This window comes from Lepidothrix coronata, unplaced genomic scaffold (genome assembly GCF_001604755.1).
Source record: "Lepidothrix coronata isolate B3197 unplaced genomic scaffold, Lepidothrix_coronata-1.0 Scaffold151, whole genome shotgun sequence".
Taxonomy (NCBI): Eukaryota; Metazoa; Chordata; class Aves; order Passeriformes; family Pipridae; genus Lepidothrix; species Lepidothrix coronata.
In genome coordinates this window covers 284,049-297,278 of record NW_016690331.1, presented here as the reverse complement: position 1 = coordinate 297,278, position 13,230 = coordinate 284,049, and the positions used below count along the sequence as shown (strand labels likewise).

General features: G+C 41.2%; 1 protein-coding gene across 13 annotated transcripts in view; it reads left to right on the top strand.

The window, feature by feature from the left end:
- ADCYAP1R1 (ADCYAP receptor type I) overlaps window positions 1-13,230 on the top strand; it is a 142,408-nt gene that overhangs the window by 77,106 nt on the left and 52,072 nt on the right. For all 13 annotated transcript variants that reach the window (XM_017828708.1, XM_017828707.1, XM_017828705.1 and 10 more), the window contains one exon: window positions 11,837-11,944. In XM_017828708.1, coding sequence (XP_017684197.1) covers window positions 11,837-11,944 — 108 coding nt within the window. The remainder of the gene's footprint in view (window positions 1-11,836; window positions 11,945-13,230) is intronic.

Here is a 13,230-nt window from a genome sequence, read left to right as displayed (position 1 = left end):
ACTTCCAGTAGCTTTACATGCAGAAACTCATTGGCTCTTCTGGAATTAACTCTTTACTTGCAGGAGTAAGCAAAAGGAAATTGAGGATGTGCAGACCTCTTTTTTTCCCAATTATGGTTAAAATCCACATTCTTTCCAAAATGTTTCTTCCTGAAATGATACTGTGATGGTTTTTATGGAGGCAGTGACTAATCCAGCAGTGTTGGAGGTTTGCTACATCTCTCTGTATGTTCTTGACAATATTATTCCTGTACCATAAATTGTCAGGTAGAGTTGGCAGCCCCTTCTCATTTCCTCTTGTATCCTTCTATCCTCTAGACAAAGAAAGACAGATCCAACACATCTGTTCTGATCCAAAGGGAAGCAAAGGGGAATTATCTTGTCTCCAGTGGCTCAGATTTTTCATTACCACCACTGCAATTTTGGGCCCTCCTGTGGCCACTTCCTGTGGTTTTCTGGGCATTATCACTTACTGTGTTTCACGGGCCTGAACATCAGAAAGAGTTATTACATTTTCTCCTGTGATGTTTATGGGGTTTAGAGTTTTGTACTTCATTGTCACCTTTGGGAGATGTTGTGTTTTGTAGCTTATCCAATGTAGAGTTTTGGGCAGTGTGTACAGGTGCACTTTATTTGGGATTAAATTTATATGGTCTCTGCTTGCTGATGATAGAGCTGGTCTGGGTGTGATGGCACTGGTGGCTCCTTCCCAGACAACATTCCATTCCATTTCTTCCCCTCTTCCCTCTGCAAAAAAAAAACAAAACAAAACAAAACAAAACAAAAAACCACAAACAAATGAACAAAAAAACCCACACATACACGCACAAAAAAACCAACCAAAAAAAACCCAACCAAAAAAAATAATAATAATAAAAAAAAACCAAACCAAACCAAACCAACCAACCAATCAAAAAAAAAAAAAAAAAAGCATTCACTGTTCCACTTCTCCTTACCAGACAGTGGTAGGCAAGGGGGAACCATTTTAAACTAAAAGAGGAGATGTTAAATTATATATTAGGAAGAAATTCTTGCCTGGGAGGGTGGGGAGGCCCTGGCACAGGTTGCCCAGAAAAGCTGTGGCTGCCCCTGGATCCCTGGAAGTGTCTAAGGCCAGGTTAGACAGGGCTTGGAGCAACCTGGGCTAGTGGAAGGTGTCCCTGCCCATGGCTGGGAAGTTGGAACGGGATGACCTTCAAGGTCCCTTCCAACCCAAGCTGTTCTGTGAATGATCACTATAGTTCTCCATGCTTCCCTAGCACCCTCTTTATCCTCCTTCCTCAAGCACTCCACCTCCTTTTTCATCTCTTGATACCCTTCATGCTGTATTTTCACCAACCTTCTTTACTCCCTGTCACACTGACCAAAATTCCCAGTTTTGTGTAGTCCTAGTGAGACTGGATCACTGCTGATTTTCAATATTTTTTTTCACTCTCTGAACACATGGAGGGCAGTCAGAGAAGTTCAGCACAGACCAGGAGACAGCCTTTGTTAAACCCTGTGTTTATCTCCTGTTGAGGAGTATAAAATGCAATATGTTAACATGCCCCTTCCTAGGGTAGGAGCTGGCTTGTTGTAATGTCTTTATTTCCTTTGTTTCCTCCAGTAGATCATAAGATCCCATGGGCTCTAATAAGGAATTGTTTGAGTCACCACTAGAACAATTTCCAGGAGAGATTATGGATTTTGCACGCTGGAAGAAATTAAGTTATTTAATTCAGTCATTTCTCATTCTCAGAAGGTTTGGAGGAGTAAACAAGGAACAAATGCCTCTCCAGAGTATCCACACTGGCGTCACTGTGGTTATATCAGGAGAGAATTTGGCCCAGGTTCTGTTCTAAGTTATCTTCTACTACAGCCTTGCCTTTTCCACTGAGAGAACTATTTATAAACACCAGGAAAGCAAGAAAGTGGGGAGCACAGGGGTCAGAATTTACAATGTCACCACTTACTGTATTTTGTTTGGGTCTGTTTTCCAGCTGTAAAAAGAGCCAGCCTGAAACCAAAATAATAATAATAATTTGTAAATTCCTTTTGAGGGATCTTACCATATGCTTAACATAATTTAATAAAACTTCTGAAATTATCAATCATATAGGCCTGAGGTCAGCTGCTATTTTCAGTTGTTCAGTGTCTGTCTGGGGTTTTTTTTTTAGTCTATTTATCCTTTTAGAAACAAGTCAAAATTCCTGACAAATGTTATTGACTGGGCAATTATTGACCTCAGGCTTTGCCTGAATAAATCCCATTGAAAATCCTGTTCTCCTGTGCTGGGATTTTGAAAGACTGAAGTATGACCTCATACTCAGACACTGTTTCAAGGTTTGTGTCACATTTTAGTCCCACTTTAGTGCTGCCGTGAGATTAGTTAGAAATGAACCGATCAAAGAAAGACGTTGTCATTTTTTTCTTTTGAGACAGAAAAGATTTGAAGCCCTGAATTTATTACTGAGAATCCTTATGGCTCAAGAGAGCTGCTATTAAATCTCCTCATCTTCTTCCATGCAATGAAATCATCTCTCCATTTTCAAAGGAATGCAGACTCCAAAACACCAAAAAGACAGTCTGAAAAAATTTCTGCTTTCTCTGTCTCCATGGCAACTGTTTATCCCTGTGATCCTTACAGATGTCTCCTTCACAGGCCCATAAAAACTCATAATGGGCCAAATATCCCTCCTGGGGTTGCAAAAGTGGCAGTGAGCAGTTCAGCCACCCAGCTTGGAAAGATTCCTTACCTACAGCCTTAGCTGAAAGCCAGGGTTCACTGTGAGGCATGTTAGTACTTGTGAGGGGAATATATTATATATATACAATATTTTATATATATATTTATTTATTTCTATCCAGTTCCTCCATCAGCACAACCAGTTGTAGGCTTAGCCAATATTGTTGACTGAAACTTTTCAGAAAGACAAGCTCCACCCTGTTGTCCTTAGGAAAACCCTTTTTATGGGCAGGCTGTACCTGTGAAGTGCAGGATCCCTTTGGATAGGTTCTGACCAAGGCTGTGTGGAAGAGGAACACATATTATGGTTCTTACTCTCTTGGTTTCTTCTCAAACTCTGCCTTAACTCTGCATCCCTCAGCCTGTGTTTTATCATGCTCTTCCCAGAAATTACTCTGAGCCCGGTCGTGTAAGGAGGAAAATTCGTGGCCCTGTGATGGATGAAAAGCCTGCAAGGCACTGATGGAAAAGCCTCCCTTTTCCCATCTGTCTCAGCTTGGAGAACTGATGAAAGATAGAGTTGCTAAAGCACAGGATGCTGTCTTCTCCTCCTCAGAAGGGGGCAGTGAGTCAGAAGGGCTGGTGGTGGGGTAGGAGGATGATGTTCTGGCTGCTCCAACAATAAAGGAATGAGGGGCACCAGCTGCTGCCAGGCAAGACCCCCCAGATCTCCCACATCCCATATCCTGAACAATGCCAGATTATCTGCAGCTGGTGAGCTTGGCACTGGCTCAGCTTCTGGCAGCTTGTGAGTGTCATCCCATCCTCCAGCAGTGTTGGAGTCAAATCTCCCAGTTTTCTCAGTAATCCCACAGAGCCTCTCTGCCTCCAGAACACCAAAAGTGGTGACTTTCTCAGGGAGGAACAGCCAAACTTTTTTTATTGTTTTTTTAAAGAAAGTCTAAAAAAGCAACAACCCTTCTCAATTTCACAGCTCGTTGGCTTTTTACTCTGGTGCATAATTAGACAAAGAAATGTTCCCAGATTTTGCCAAGTTGAAGTTTTCCCCTTTAAAACTCTTCAAAGCTCACCTAAGGCCAATTGGCTGGCAGCACTTAAAGGATTCTGGAGGTTTTCTTGGATGAGGTTTTCTTGGCAGGTATCAATGCAAGAACAGCAGTGAGTGTGAGCTTAGAAATAAATATCCTGTGACTGTAAAGAGCTAAACAGCTTTAAAAGGAGAAGAAGAGTTTACACCTCTCCAATTATAAATAGCAGCTGCTGTAATTTAAAAGCTGATCTTTGCCCTTGTATCAAGTCTTCAAGGAAAAAAAATGCTATGAAATGCAGCATATTTCATAAAGATGATATATTTTTTTAAATGTTTTATAATACTTATAAGTGTAGCTGCAATATACAAATATATAATATATAAAAATATAATATAAAAACATATAATGTATACATATGATCCAATACATAATTATATTATTAATATTTATATAATATTATAAGTATTTAGGAAATAATATGCAATAACTGTCTATTTATAGTAATACATGTATTAAATTTATAATTAAATAATATTATTATAATTGTATAATGTTTATCTATAAAGATAATATGCTGGAAAATCTATCATTCCATTCCAAAACCTCAGGGTTTTGGGTACTTCCCCTTTTAGTTTTTAATATAATCTATGATTAACTCGGTGCATTAGAAGTGAAATATCTCACATAATGTTTCTGATGTTCTCTTTCATAAATTAAGCTGATATTTTTAACAGTTTTTGCAAACAGTGCTGCACTTAGTACATCTGAAAATGTCATCCCATAAAACAACTCGCTTTGCTGATAATGCTGTACCAGTGGAAAGTGCTATTTTAAGTATCATTACAGAAACAATGGATTCTAAATAATCATAAATAATGATTAATATAGTGTTGAGTAACTTCATACGGGGACAGCAGTTATTTAAAGAAAGGGGGTGGAAAATGTTAAGGTGGATCAGCTTGCTGGTGAGTTTGATCCCAGTTTATTGTTCTTCACACACCACTCCAACAGAGTCACTTGGACTATACGTGTGGAATTCCTCTAATTCCAGCTGTTTTAAGCCTAAACTTGGGCTCTCTTTTGGTGCCTTTTCTAATCAGGGAAGAAAAGACACGTCTCCAGATGATAATTTATCTTAAGTTGCCCAGAGAAGTGGTGGATATCCCACCCCTCGAAGTGTTCAAGGCCAGGTTGGACGGGGCTTGGAGCAACCTGGGCTAGTGGAAGGTGTCCCTGCCCATGGCAGGGGGTTGGAATTGGATGATCTTCAAGGTCCCTCCCACCCAAACCACTCCATGATTCTGTGATTCTATGAGGATTAGAAACCCTCTAGCAGTGCCCCCCACAGTTGTTTGTTTTAATTCATGCACTGTGAAAGAAACGTGGAACTTCTCTTGGAATTACATATATAACAATCATCCTGGTAAGGGGAATTAATACCAAGAGCATCTTGGTGCACCAGTAACAAAACCTGAACAGAGAAATTAATTCTTAGTGTAATAACTGGTATAAATGAAACAATGAAAGCATAAATACACCTTTTCAAATAATTCCAGACTTAATCAGGGGCAAAAGTGGGAGGGAAAAAGAACCTTTCCCTTCTCCCTGCTCAGCTTTCCCTTGTTCTCAGTCCTTCATGTCTGCTTTGTATATGTGACATTTAAAGGAAGGAATAAGTTTGGGGTTTTTGCTTATCCATGATCAACTATTCTCTTTTCCAATACAGAATGTCTTTCTTTAGTGTTTTTCTCCATTTCTGAGTGTATTTCTTTTTTTTTAGCTTACTCTAGATCTTCAGTTGATGTTGCATTTCTACTCTCTTACAGTCTGGACTTCCAAAAGGATCTATAGAATCATAGAATCACAGAATGGTTTGGTTGGAAGGGACCTTAAAGGTCATGTCATTCTAACCCCCTGCCATGGACAGGGACACCTCCCACTAGCCCAGGTTGCTCCAAGCCCCGTCCAACCTGGCCTTGGACCCTCCCAGGGATGGGACAGCCACAGCTTCTCTGGGCAACCTGTGCCAGGGCCTCCCAGGGAAGAATTCCCTTCCAATGTGCCATCTAACCCTGCCCTCTGCCAGTGGGAAGCCATTCACTCTTGTCCTGTCCTTCCAGACCCTTGTCCAGAGTCTCCTGGAGCCCCTTTAGGCCCTGGAAGGGGCTCTCAGCTCTCCCTGGAACCTGCTCTTCTCCAGGTGAGCCCCCCCAGCTCTCCCAGCCTGGCTCCAGAGCAGAGGGGCTCCAGCCCTTGGAGCATCTCCTTGGTCTCCTCTGGATTCATTCCAGCATTTCCACATCTTTCCTGTGTTGGGAGCCCCAGAGCTGGATGTGGTGCTCAAGGTGAGATCTCACCAGAGCCAAGTAGAGGGAAAGAATCCCCTCCCTTGCCCTGCTGCCCACGCTGCATCTGGTGCACCCCAGAATTTGGCTCTCTGGGCTGTGAACACACGTGGCTGAATCTGACAGAGCTCCAAGTTTGCTGCCTGACCCCAAACACCTCCAGAAACCCCATTCCTGTAATAGGAACTCCTCTAAGATACCTGCACTTTGAAATGTCAACTACTTTTGAAAATCCAAGCCCCACACCCAGGCCACGCTTAAGCCCTTATTTATTTTGGTATTTAGCAGGATTTATGAAGGAACAGAGAGCACCCATCTCCTGTTCCCCCTCTCTCTGAAAGGCTTTATATGTAGGATGCCCTTTAGAAGTTACTGTGCACCACATAATTCAGTTTAATATGCTGGCTTGTAGCATTACATTTCCTTTGATATTACTCTCCTGAAGGCAATATGACCTTGAAGGTGATATTTTAAACTAATAAATGAGCAGAGGAACTGAAAATCAAACTGAATGCTGTAAAGCCAGAAGGATGGATTTTCATCTCAAGCCTTTATTTCCCTACATAAAAAAACACAGAACTCTAACATTTATGTAATTACATTTTTCCTTGATTTGCCAAGGGAACAAATTGTATGCAAATTCTTGTCCATTCACTTTTGTCTGCATGTGAATCCATAAATCCCTTTGTCCACTGTCCTGTCATTCCACTTTTTTTTCACTCCCCTGCTTTGTGAAAATGTTGTGCTGAGTATAAAAAAGATGTCCAAGCAGTAGTTGTCACCGAGAAGGAGTCAGGTAGGAGTTACCCACTGTCTTTGGAGCAGGGAAGGAATGAGCAGTGAGTTACCACACATGGCCTTGCCGTCCAAAAAAACACGTCTCTGCTTTTGCTTCTCCTCTTGCCAAAAATTTGACAGAGATGAGAGGAAGCGTTTTTCACCAGGGCAGGATAAGGACACGGGAGGATGTTGTGGAGACTGTAAAGAGGATTTAAATGCAGAGTGTAAATGAGGGTACAATGGTAGAGGCACCATAAGAAAACAGGACACAGATCTATAAAAAATAAGTGTTTGAACACAGTCCTGGTGACACAGTGACTGTTGGTGAAAGATAACAGGCTTTATCCTCAGTTGATTTAAAATGAGGTCCATTCCTTGAGCTCAGTGAACTTCAACTATGGGGCTGCATAAAATCTGGGGTTTTTTATCTACCCACTATCAAACTGTGACTCTCAAGACAGCCCTAGACAAAGGAGAAAAGGAAGATAAGGGACCATAAGCAATTTTTCAGCAGAGCTGTTTATCACTGCTCTTCTGCCAGCATGGCTTGCTTTGAATTTTTTATTTTTTTTTTTTTTTATTTTTTTTTTATCTCCAGAAACTTCAGGCAAGAGGGAGCTTTGCAGCTGCCAGGAGTAGCAGGTTAGAGACAGAGTGTTTTCCTCCAAGAGACTTGATTGGAAATGAAAGATGGGAATAAGGTTTGTGTGGATCTCCATGGAGGCAGAGTGACCAGAATGGTTTTGGTGTTAGGTTTAGTTTTAAAAATTCATCAGAAAATTCTACAATCATAAATAAAAAACAACAACAACAACAACAACAAAACAAACAAAAAAACCAACCAACCAACCAACCAACCAAACAAACATAAAAGTTTTCTCCTTGTTAAGAAATATGGCCTTTTTTTTTGAAAGAACTGTTCTTTTTCAGTGGCTGCCAGGTCAGATCCATCCTTAGGTATGTGAGGCACCTCCCTCAGCTTCAACAATGTTGAATTTAAACTTGAATGTCATGGGCTTCACATGAAATCCATATAAAATCCACATTGTGCTTCAGCTGAAATCAGACTGGTTTTTGAAGGAAAAGTACATGGTGGATCCAATCACAGGGAATTCACAATTTAAACATGAATTTTACCTCACTGTTAAAAGAGGAAGCTTGAGACAGAGATGTAGGGACTGATCACGGGGGTTTTCATAAGCAGCCACTGTGTCCAGAGGGAAGAGTTGGTCCATGTCTACTCCAAAACACCAACTAGACCCTGTAAGGAAAACAAACTTCACCCATTGAAAAGGCAGCTGTGTGTATTAATCTAGTTCTTAGCCTCCTCCTGCTGAGTGTAGTCAGTGGAGAGATGCAACTCCACCTTACAGGGTGATTCTCCTGGGCTGCCACCTTAAAGTGGGATTATCCCTGTCTAGAAAGACTCTTTCCATGAACTACAGATGAAACTTTGCTTGGCTGAACAGGGCAAAAGTGTAAGGCTTAGCCAGCTGAAGTTAAACCAATCTGGACTAATCCTGTAGTTGAAAGATCATTCTGTGTTTCCCCAAAAGTCAGCAGCGAGGAATATTGGCTCCCAAAGGATCACCCAGCCATCAAAGAAGAGGTAACTAAGCAAGCTGGAGCACTTTTCTGCCCATGCTACAAAGAGGGCATAAGTGCTTACTTACTTACACCAAGCATTAGTACTCCACTTATGTTATCTGAGCTAAATCCCACAATGATTGCCAAACTGAATTCCAGCCTGCAGGTTGCAGTGCATCCATGGGAAGGGAAGGCAGGATTTGTGCTTTCTGGAAACAGCCTATAGTTGCTCCAGGAGAGGTTTAGATTGGATATTATGAAAAATTTCTTCACTGAAAGGGTGTTCAAGGCGTTGGAACAGGCTGCCCAGGGAAGTGGTGGGATCACCATCCCTGGAAACGTTCAAAAACATGTGGATGTGGCATTTGGGGACGTGGTTCAATGTTGGGCTTGGCAGTGCTGTGTTAATGGTTGGGCTTGATGACCTTAGAGGTCTTTTCCAACCTTAATGATCCTGTGATTCTGTTTTGTTTTCAAGACCATCCATTAGCAAGACCCCTAGTTGTAATAATTTTTTCTTCATTCTGGCCCACGTGAAATCTTATTCTTCAAAACTATTTTTTTAAATTATTATTACTGATTTCTGACATGCTAAAAATTAGCAAAATCGCCCACTTGAAGCTGTACCTTTCTGCTTGCAGCGTGTGAGCTGCCTCTTCCAGAGCCTGCTCGGGCATCCCTACGTCACAGGGCAGTGGAGACACCCTGTCCATGCCAGGGGGGGCCCTGCTGGGCAGTTTCACACTCAAGTCACATTGATTTCCGTGGGCAGATTTCCCCCAGCAGGAGTTTCTGGCTGTTATCATGGTTTACAAATGCAGGGAGATTGTACACCCTGGCCTTTATTCCATTTAATTTCTTTATTTTTTTTTTTTTGTCATCCTTTCCTTTGCCCTTCTAAATTGCACGTTTCCAATCTGCTTTTCCAAGCAGGATCAGACAATTTATTGGTGGTGAACTCTTTACAATCTCCATCACTCAGCTATTTTAGTAACTAAGGTAAATTACTTGACTTGCTGCTTCTTTTCCCCTCTCTCCCAGTGTCAGCACATCAGTGTTTTCTAGCACAATGAACTTATAATGACTTTTTAAACGGGGCTATTTTCTATCTCTGCGTGGTGTTGCTACAAAAACAGCCACCTGGTGTAACTGAATTTCAAACACACTGTTAGGAGATATTTATACTGTGGCTACACTCCCTGTTCTGCAGTGTGAGGATTTCCTTGCATTCCTCGGGGCTGGTTTGCAGCATCCGTTGCTATCCCGGTGTTTGGAAGACAAATGATGTTGAAATAATAATTCCAGTAAGAAAGTTAATTTAAGCAAGGCTAACAGGTGGTTCTCCAAAGATCTCATTAACTACTTTGATTGTCTCCAGCACCTCTTGTAAGCAAATGTCTCATTAACATGGATATTTACATATAATTTACTTTTTTCACAGAGGGCCATACATCAGAGAGCTGTAAACTTATTGCTAACATCTTCAGATTTACATGGAAAATATAATTCCTACTGTGTGAACAGACACAAACTATCATAAAAGACAATAAATTCTAATAGCACTCAATATGGTCTTGATTTCCATCTTTAGTACATAAACAGGATCACAAAATCATAGAATCTCCTGAGCTGGAAGGGACCCACAAGGATCATCAATTCCAACTCCTGGCCCTGCACAGGGCACCCCAATGATCCCACCATGTGCCTGAGATCTTTCAAACTTTTCAAACCCCAGCCTCTGAGACTTTTAGAAATGTTCTAGTGAATCACAGCGCTCATATCACGGGATCCTCACCTGGCAAAGGAAACAATCTGGGGTAGGGGTGGGAAAAAAGGAGGAGTAGAGGCAAATGTAAAGGATTTCTTTTTGATTCCAGCTCCTGTCATGATTTAATGAGCTTTTTCTGCAGTAATATTGTATTTTGTTGGGTCTGGCAAAGCTGAGGGATTTTACGTAACAGGGTCAGGATTTTATGTGATTATTAAATTATGTTATGCATAAAATGCAATCTGATACTGCATCCTTTAGTCTGAAAGAGTATTTACCCACTTCTTGGCATGTGTCACCCTTGTAACATGTAACATGTTGTTATTATCACGATGTTACACATCAGAACAACTTTACTTGGCACCGACCTGGTTCCCCAAACCCCACATCCCTCAGAACTGCTCTGCCCACCACTCATGGCTCATATTTTTTGTGAGGAAACACAGGATTTGATTCCCTGCCACTGAAGAAGACGGAAAAAAGATGCCAATTCCAGTCCTGTGAACATTCATCCTCCACTGAGGGAAATCTGCTACTATCACCAGAGCTGCTGAAGCCCACACTCGTGATGTTTTCCCAAGTTCATCACCCATAGCTCGTTATATTGTACTTGTGCCAGTCAGGAAGTAACACTTGGAAGTATTTTTTGCTGAAATCTTATATTCCTTGGCACATAGTCAAAGACAGAGCATATTAATGGTAAACCACTTAGAAAATCCTGGAGCTGGTGGCATTTAGCAGCTGATAAGATTATGTGCTTGATCTCAACATCAAATGCAAATAAACAGAGGTGCTTAGATTCAGTTTTTCTTTCTTTTCTTTCTGAGGTAGAAGTTGATCCCGTTTGAGGTTCCCTCACTAAGTCATTTTTTTAAACATCAGTAGGAGATGTTAGAGATTGCTCTGTGTTTTCTGCACACTGGATAAGCACTTCCAGGTTTGTGAGCTAGTAAGATGGGGGTTTGAAGAATTACAGGAGGACTTCTCCCTCTTGGAAGCCAGTTTGTCATTAGAGGTCAAAATCCTCCTTTTGACATTGTGAGTTTATATTCTGTAGAACAAAGACTGCAGTAATGAGTGATGTTAAGACACTTCTTCACTAAGGAAGCACATTTCACAATGTATTTTTAGAAAATAAACAGCATTAAAGAGGTGAGTTTCCCTCACATATCCACAGAAATAGCTGTAGGATGAAGCAGAAACTGTTTTTCAGTTTTCAGACAATTTCCAAAATGTGCCCATTTGGAAGGATTTCAGAAGGATTAGAGCCAACAGGAATTCATAGAGTTTAATCAAAGATATGATCTGTAAATAGTTTTAAAAATTAATCCAGAAGTTCTGAAAGGTAGCTGAATGGCAGCAGATTCCATACTCAAGGGAAAAATAGTTGATTTAATTGAGAATAAGGAATGTCATCCTTCTGCAAGAGTAGAGTGACCATTACTGTGCTGCTACTTATTTTATGCTATTCCTCTGAAAGAAAATTATTTTATTCCAGGGAAATTGATACTGTTTATTATTCTAAACAAGAACCTTTTTATGTATAGAAGGAAGAACCAACTATAAAGCACAATAGCAGTGTGAAGAAAGGAATGGATTTCCACCACTAATGTATTTTATCCCTCATTCTCTCCTCTAGGCTGCCCAGGAATGTGGGACAACATTACATGCTGGAAACCTGCAAGTGTGGGTGAAATTGTCTTTGTCAAGTGTCCTGCACTGTTCAGATTTATCATCCCTGAAGACGGTAAAGTATCTTCTCTTTGTTCTCTGCCTCATTTAGATCCTCTGTATAAATGGAAATTAAAAAAAAATGCAGTTGGGCTTTGGTTAAGAAAATAGAAAAGCAGGATATTTTTGTGTGGATGTGAGTGTGTGTGCACAGGGACGGGAGGGAATGTTTGGAAAAAGCCTTCACAGATCATACAACATGAAAACATCACCAAATGTAACTTCTAAAGGGAATGTTCACTAAACTCAATGAGACCTGAATCTGTGTCTGGGTCTTGGATAAAACAATTTGAACTTATTTTAGTAAACAATTAAAACTCAGAGCAGGTTCTGCTCGTGCTTAAGGAGAACACGAGGCTTGAGATGACCAGTGTGAGGAGCTCCCAAGCTGGGGGTCCAGGGAGCAGTCAGTGGGAATTAAAGATTTCTGGAGAGATGCAGAAGGTCCATCATGCTTTTTTGTGGTCTGTAGAAATGAGGTAGAAACATCCTTGTGCTCCTGATAATTAACACAGATTTGTCCATTTGCTCCCAGCACCCACCCAACCTGCTGCAGATCTCTTAATTAGCACTGGCCTTTGAGGAACAAGTTCATCACTGTCCCCCAGGATCCTTTTTCCCAAAGATCATTTTGCCAATTAATTATTCATTTACAATCTGGAGTCCAAGATCTGCCTTCTCTGCATGGCCACACACAGAGCACAGTTTTTGGGAGGCAGTGTTTCCTGCACAGCTCCAGGAGTGCTGAAATCCTCACTTTTAGATACATCCATTTCAGCTCATCCAGGCACAGGTTTGCCTTGGGCTTCCTGGCCCCATCCCTGCACATTTTTTTTCCAAACTTCAGCAACAACTTCAAATTATACTTTTAAAAAGTTTGTCCTGTGAAGCACCTGCGGGCACAGTGTAAAAACAGGGAAATCACAGGGTGAGTTAATCCTAAAGGGTGGGGAGGAGGTGTCTCACTTTGGATATTTAAAAGTTGTACGTGAAAGTCTGAAGTGATCACGTGGATTTCAGGTTCAGTGAATAGAAATCGGTGGGTACTCGTAGAAGGTGCTTTCTCTGACCCCTCTCAGATGCTTGTTTTGAGATGGGTGAAGTCACTGGAGGGGACTGCTCGTTTTCTATGAATTTCAAAAGGAGTTTGACTGCCCGGAGTTGGATGTCTGATTTCCATCTGCAGTGAAATGGGAAAAAATGAAAGAGACTGCAAAATAGAAATTATCCCTGCACAACCAGGCAGCATCCCTATACCCTTCCCAGGATCCCTGTCCCTTTTTTCACTGCCTGTACATTCCA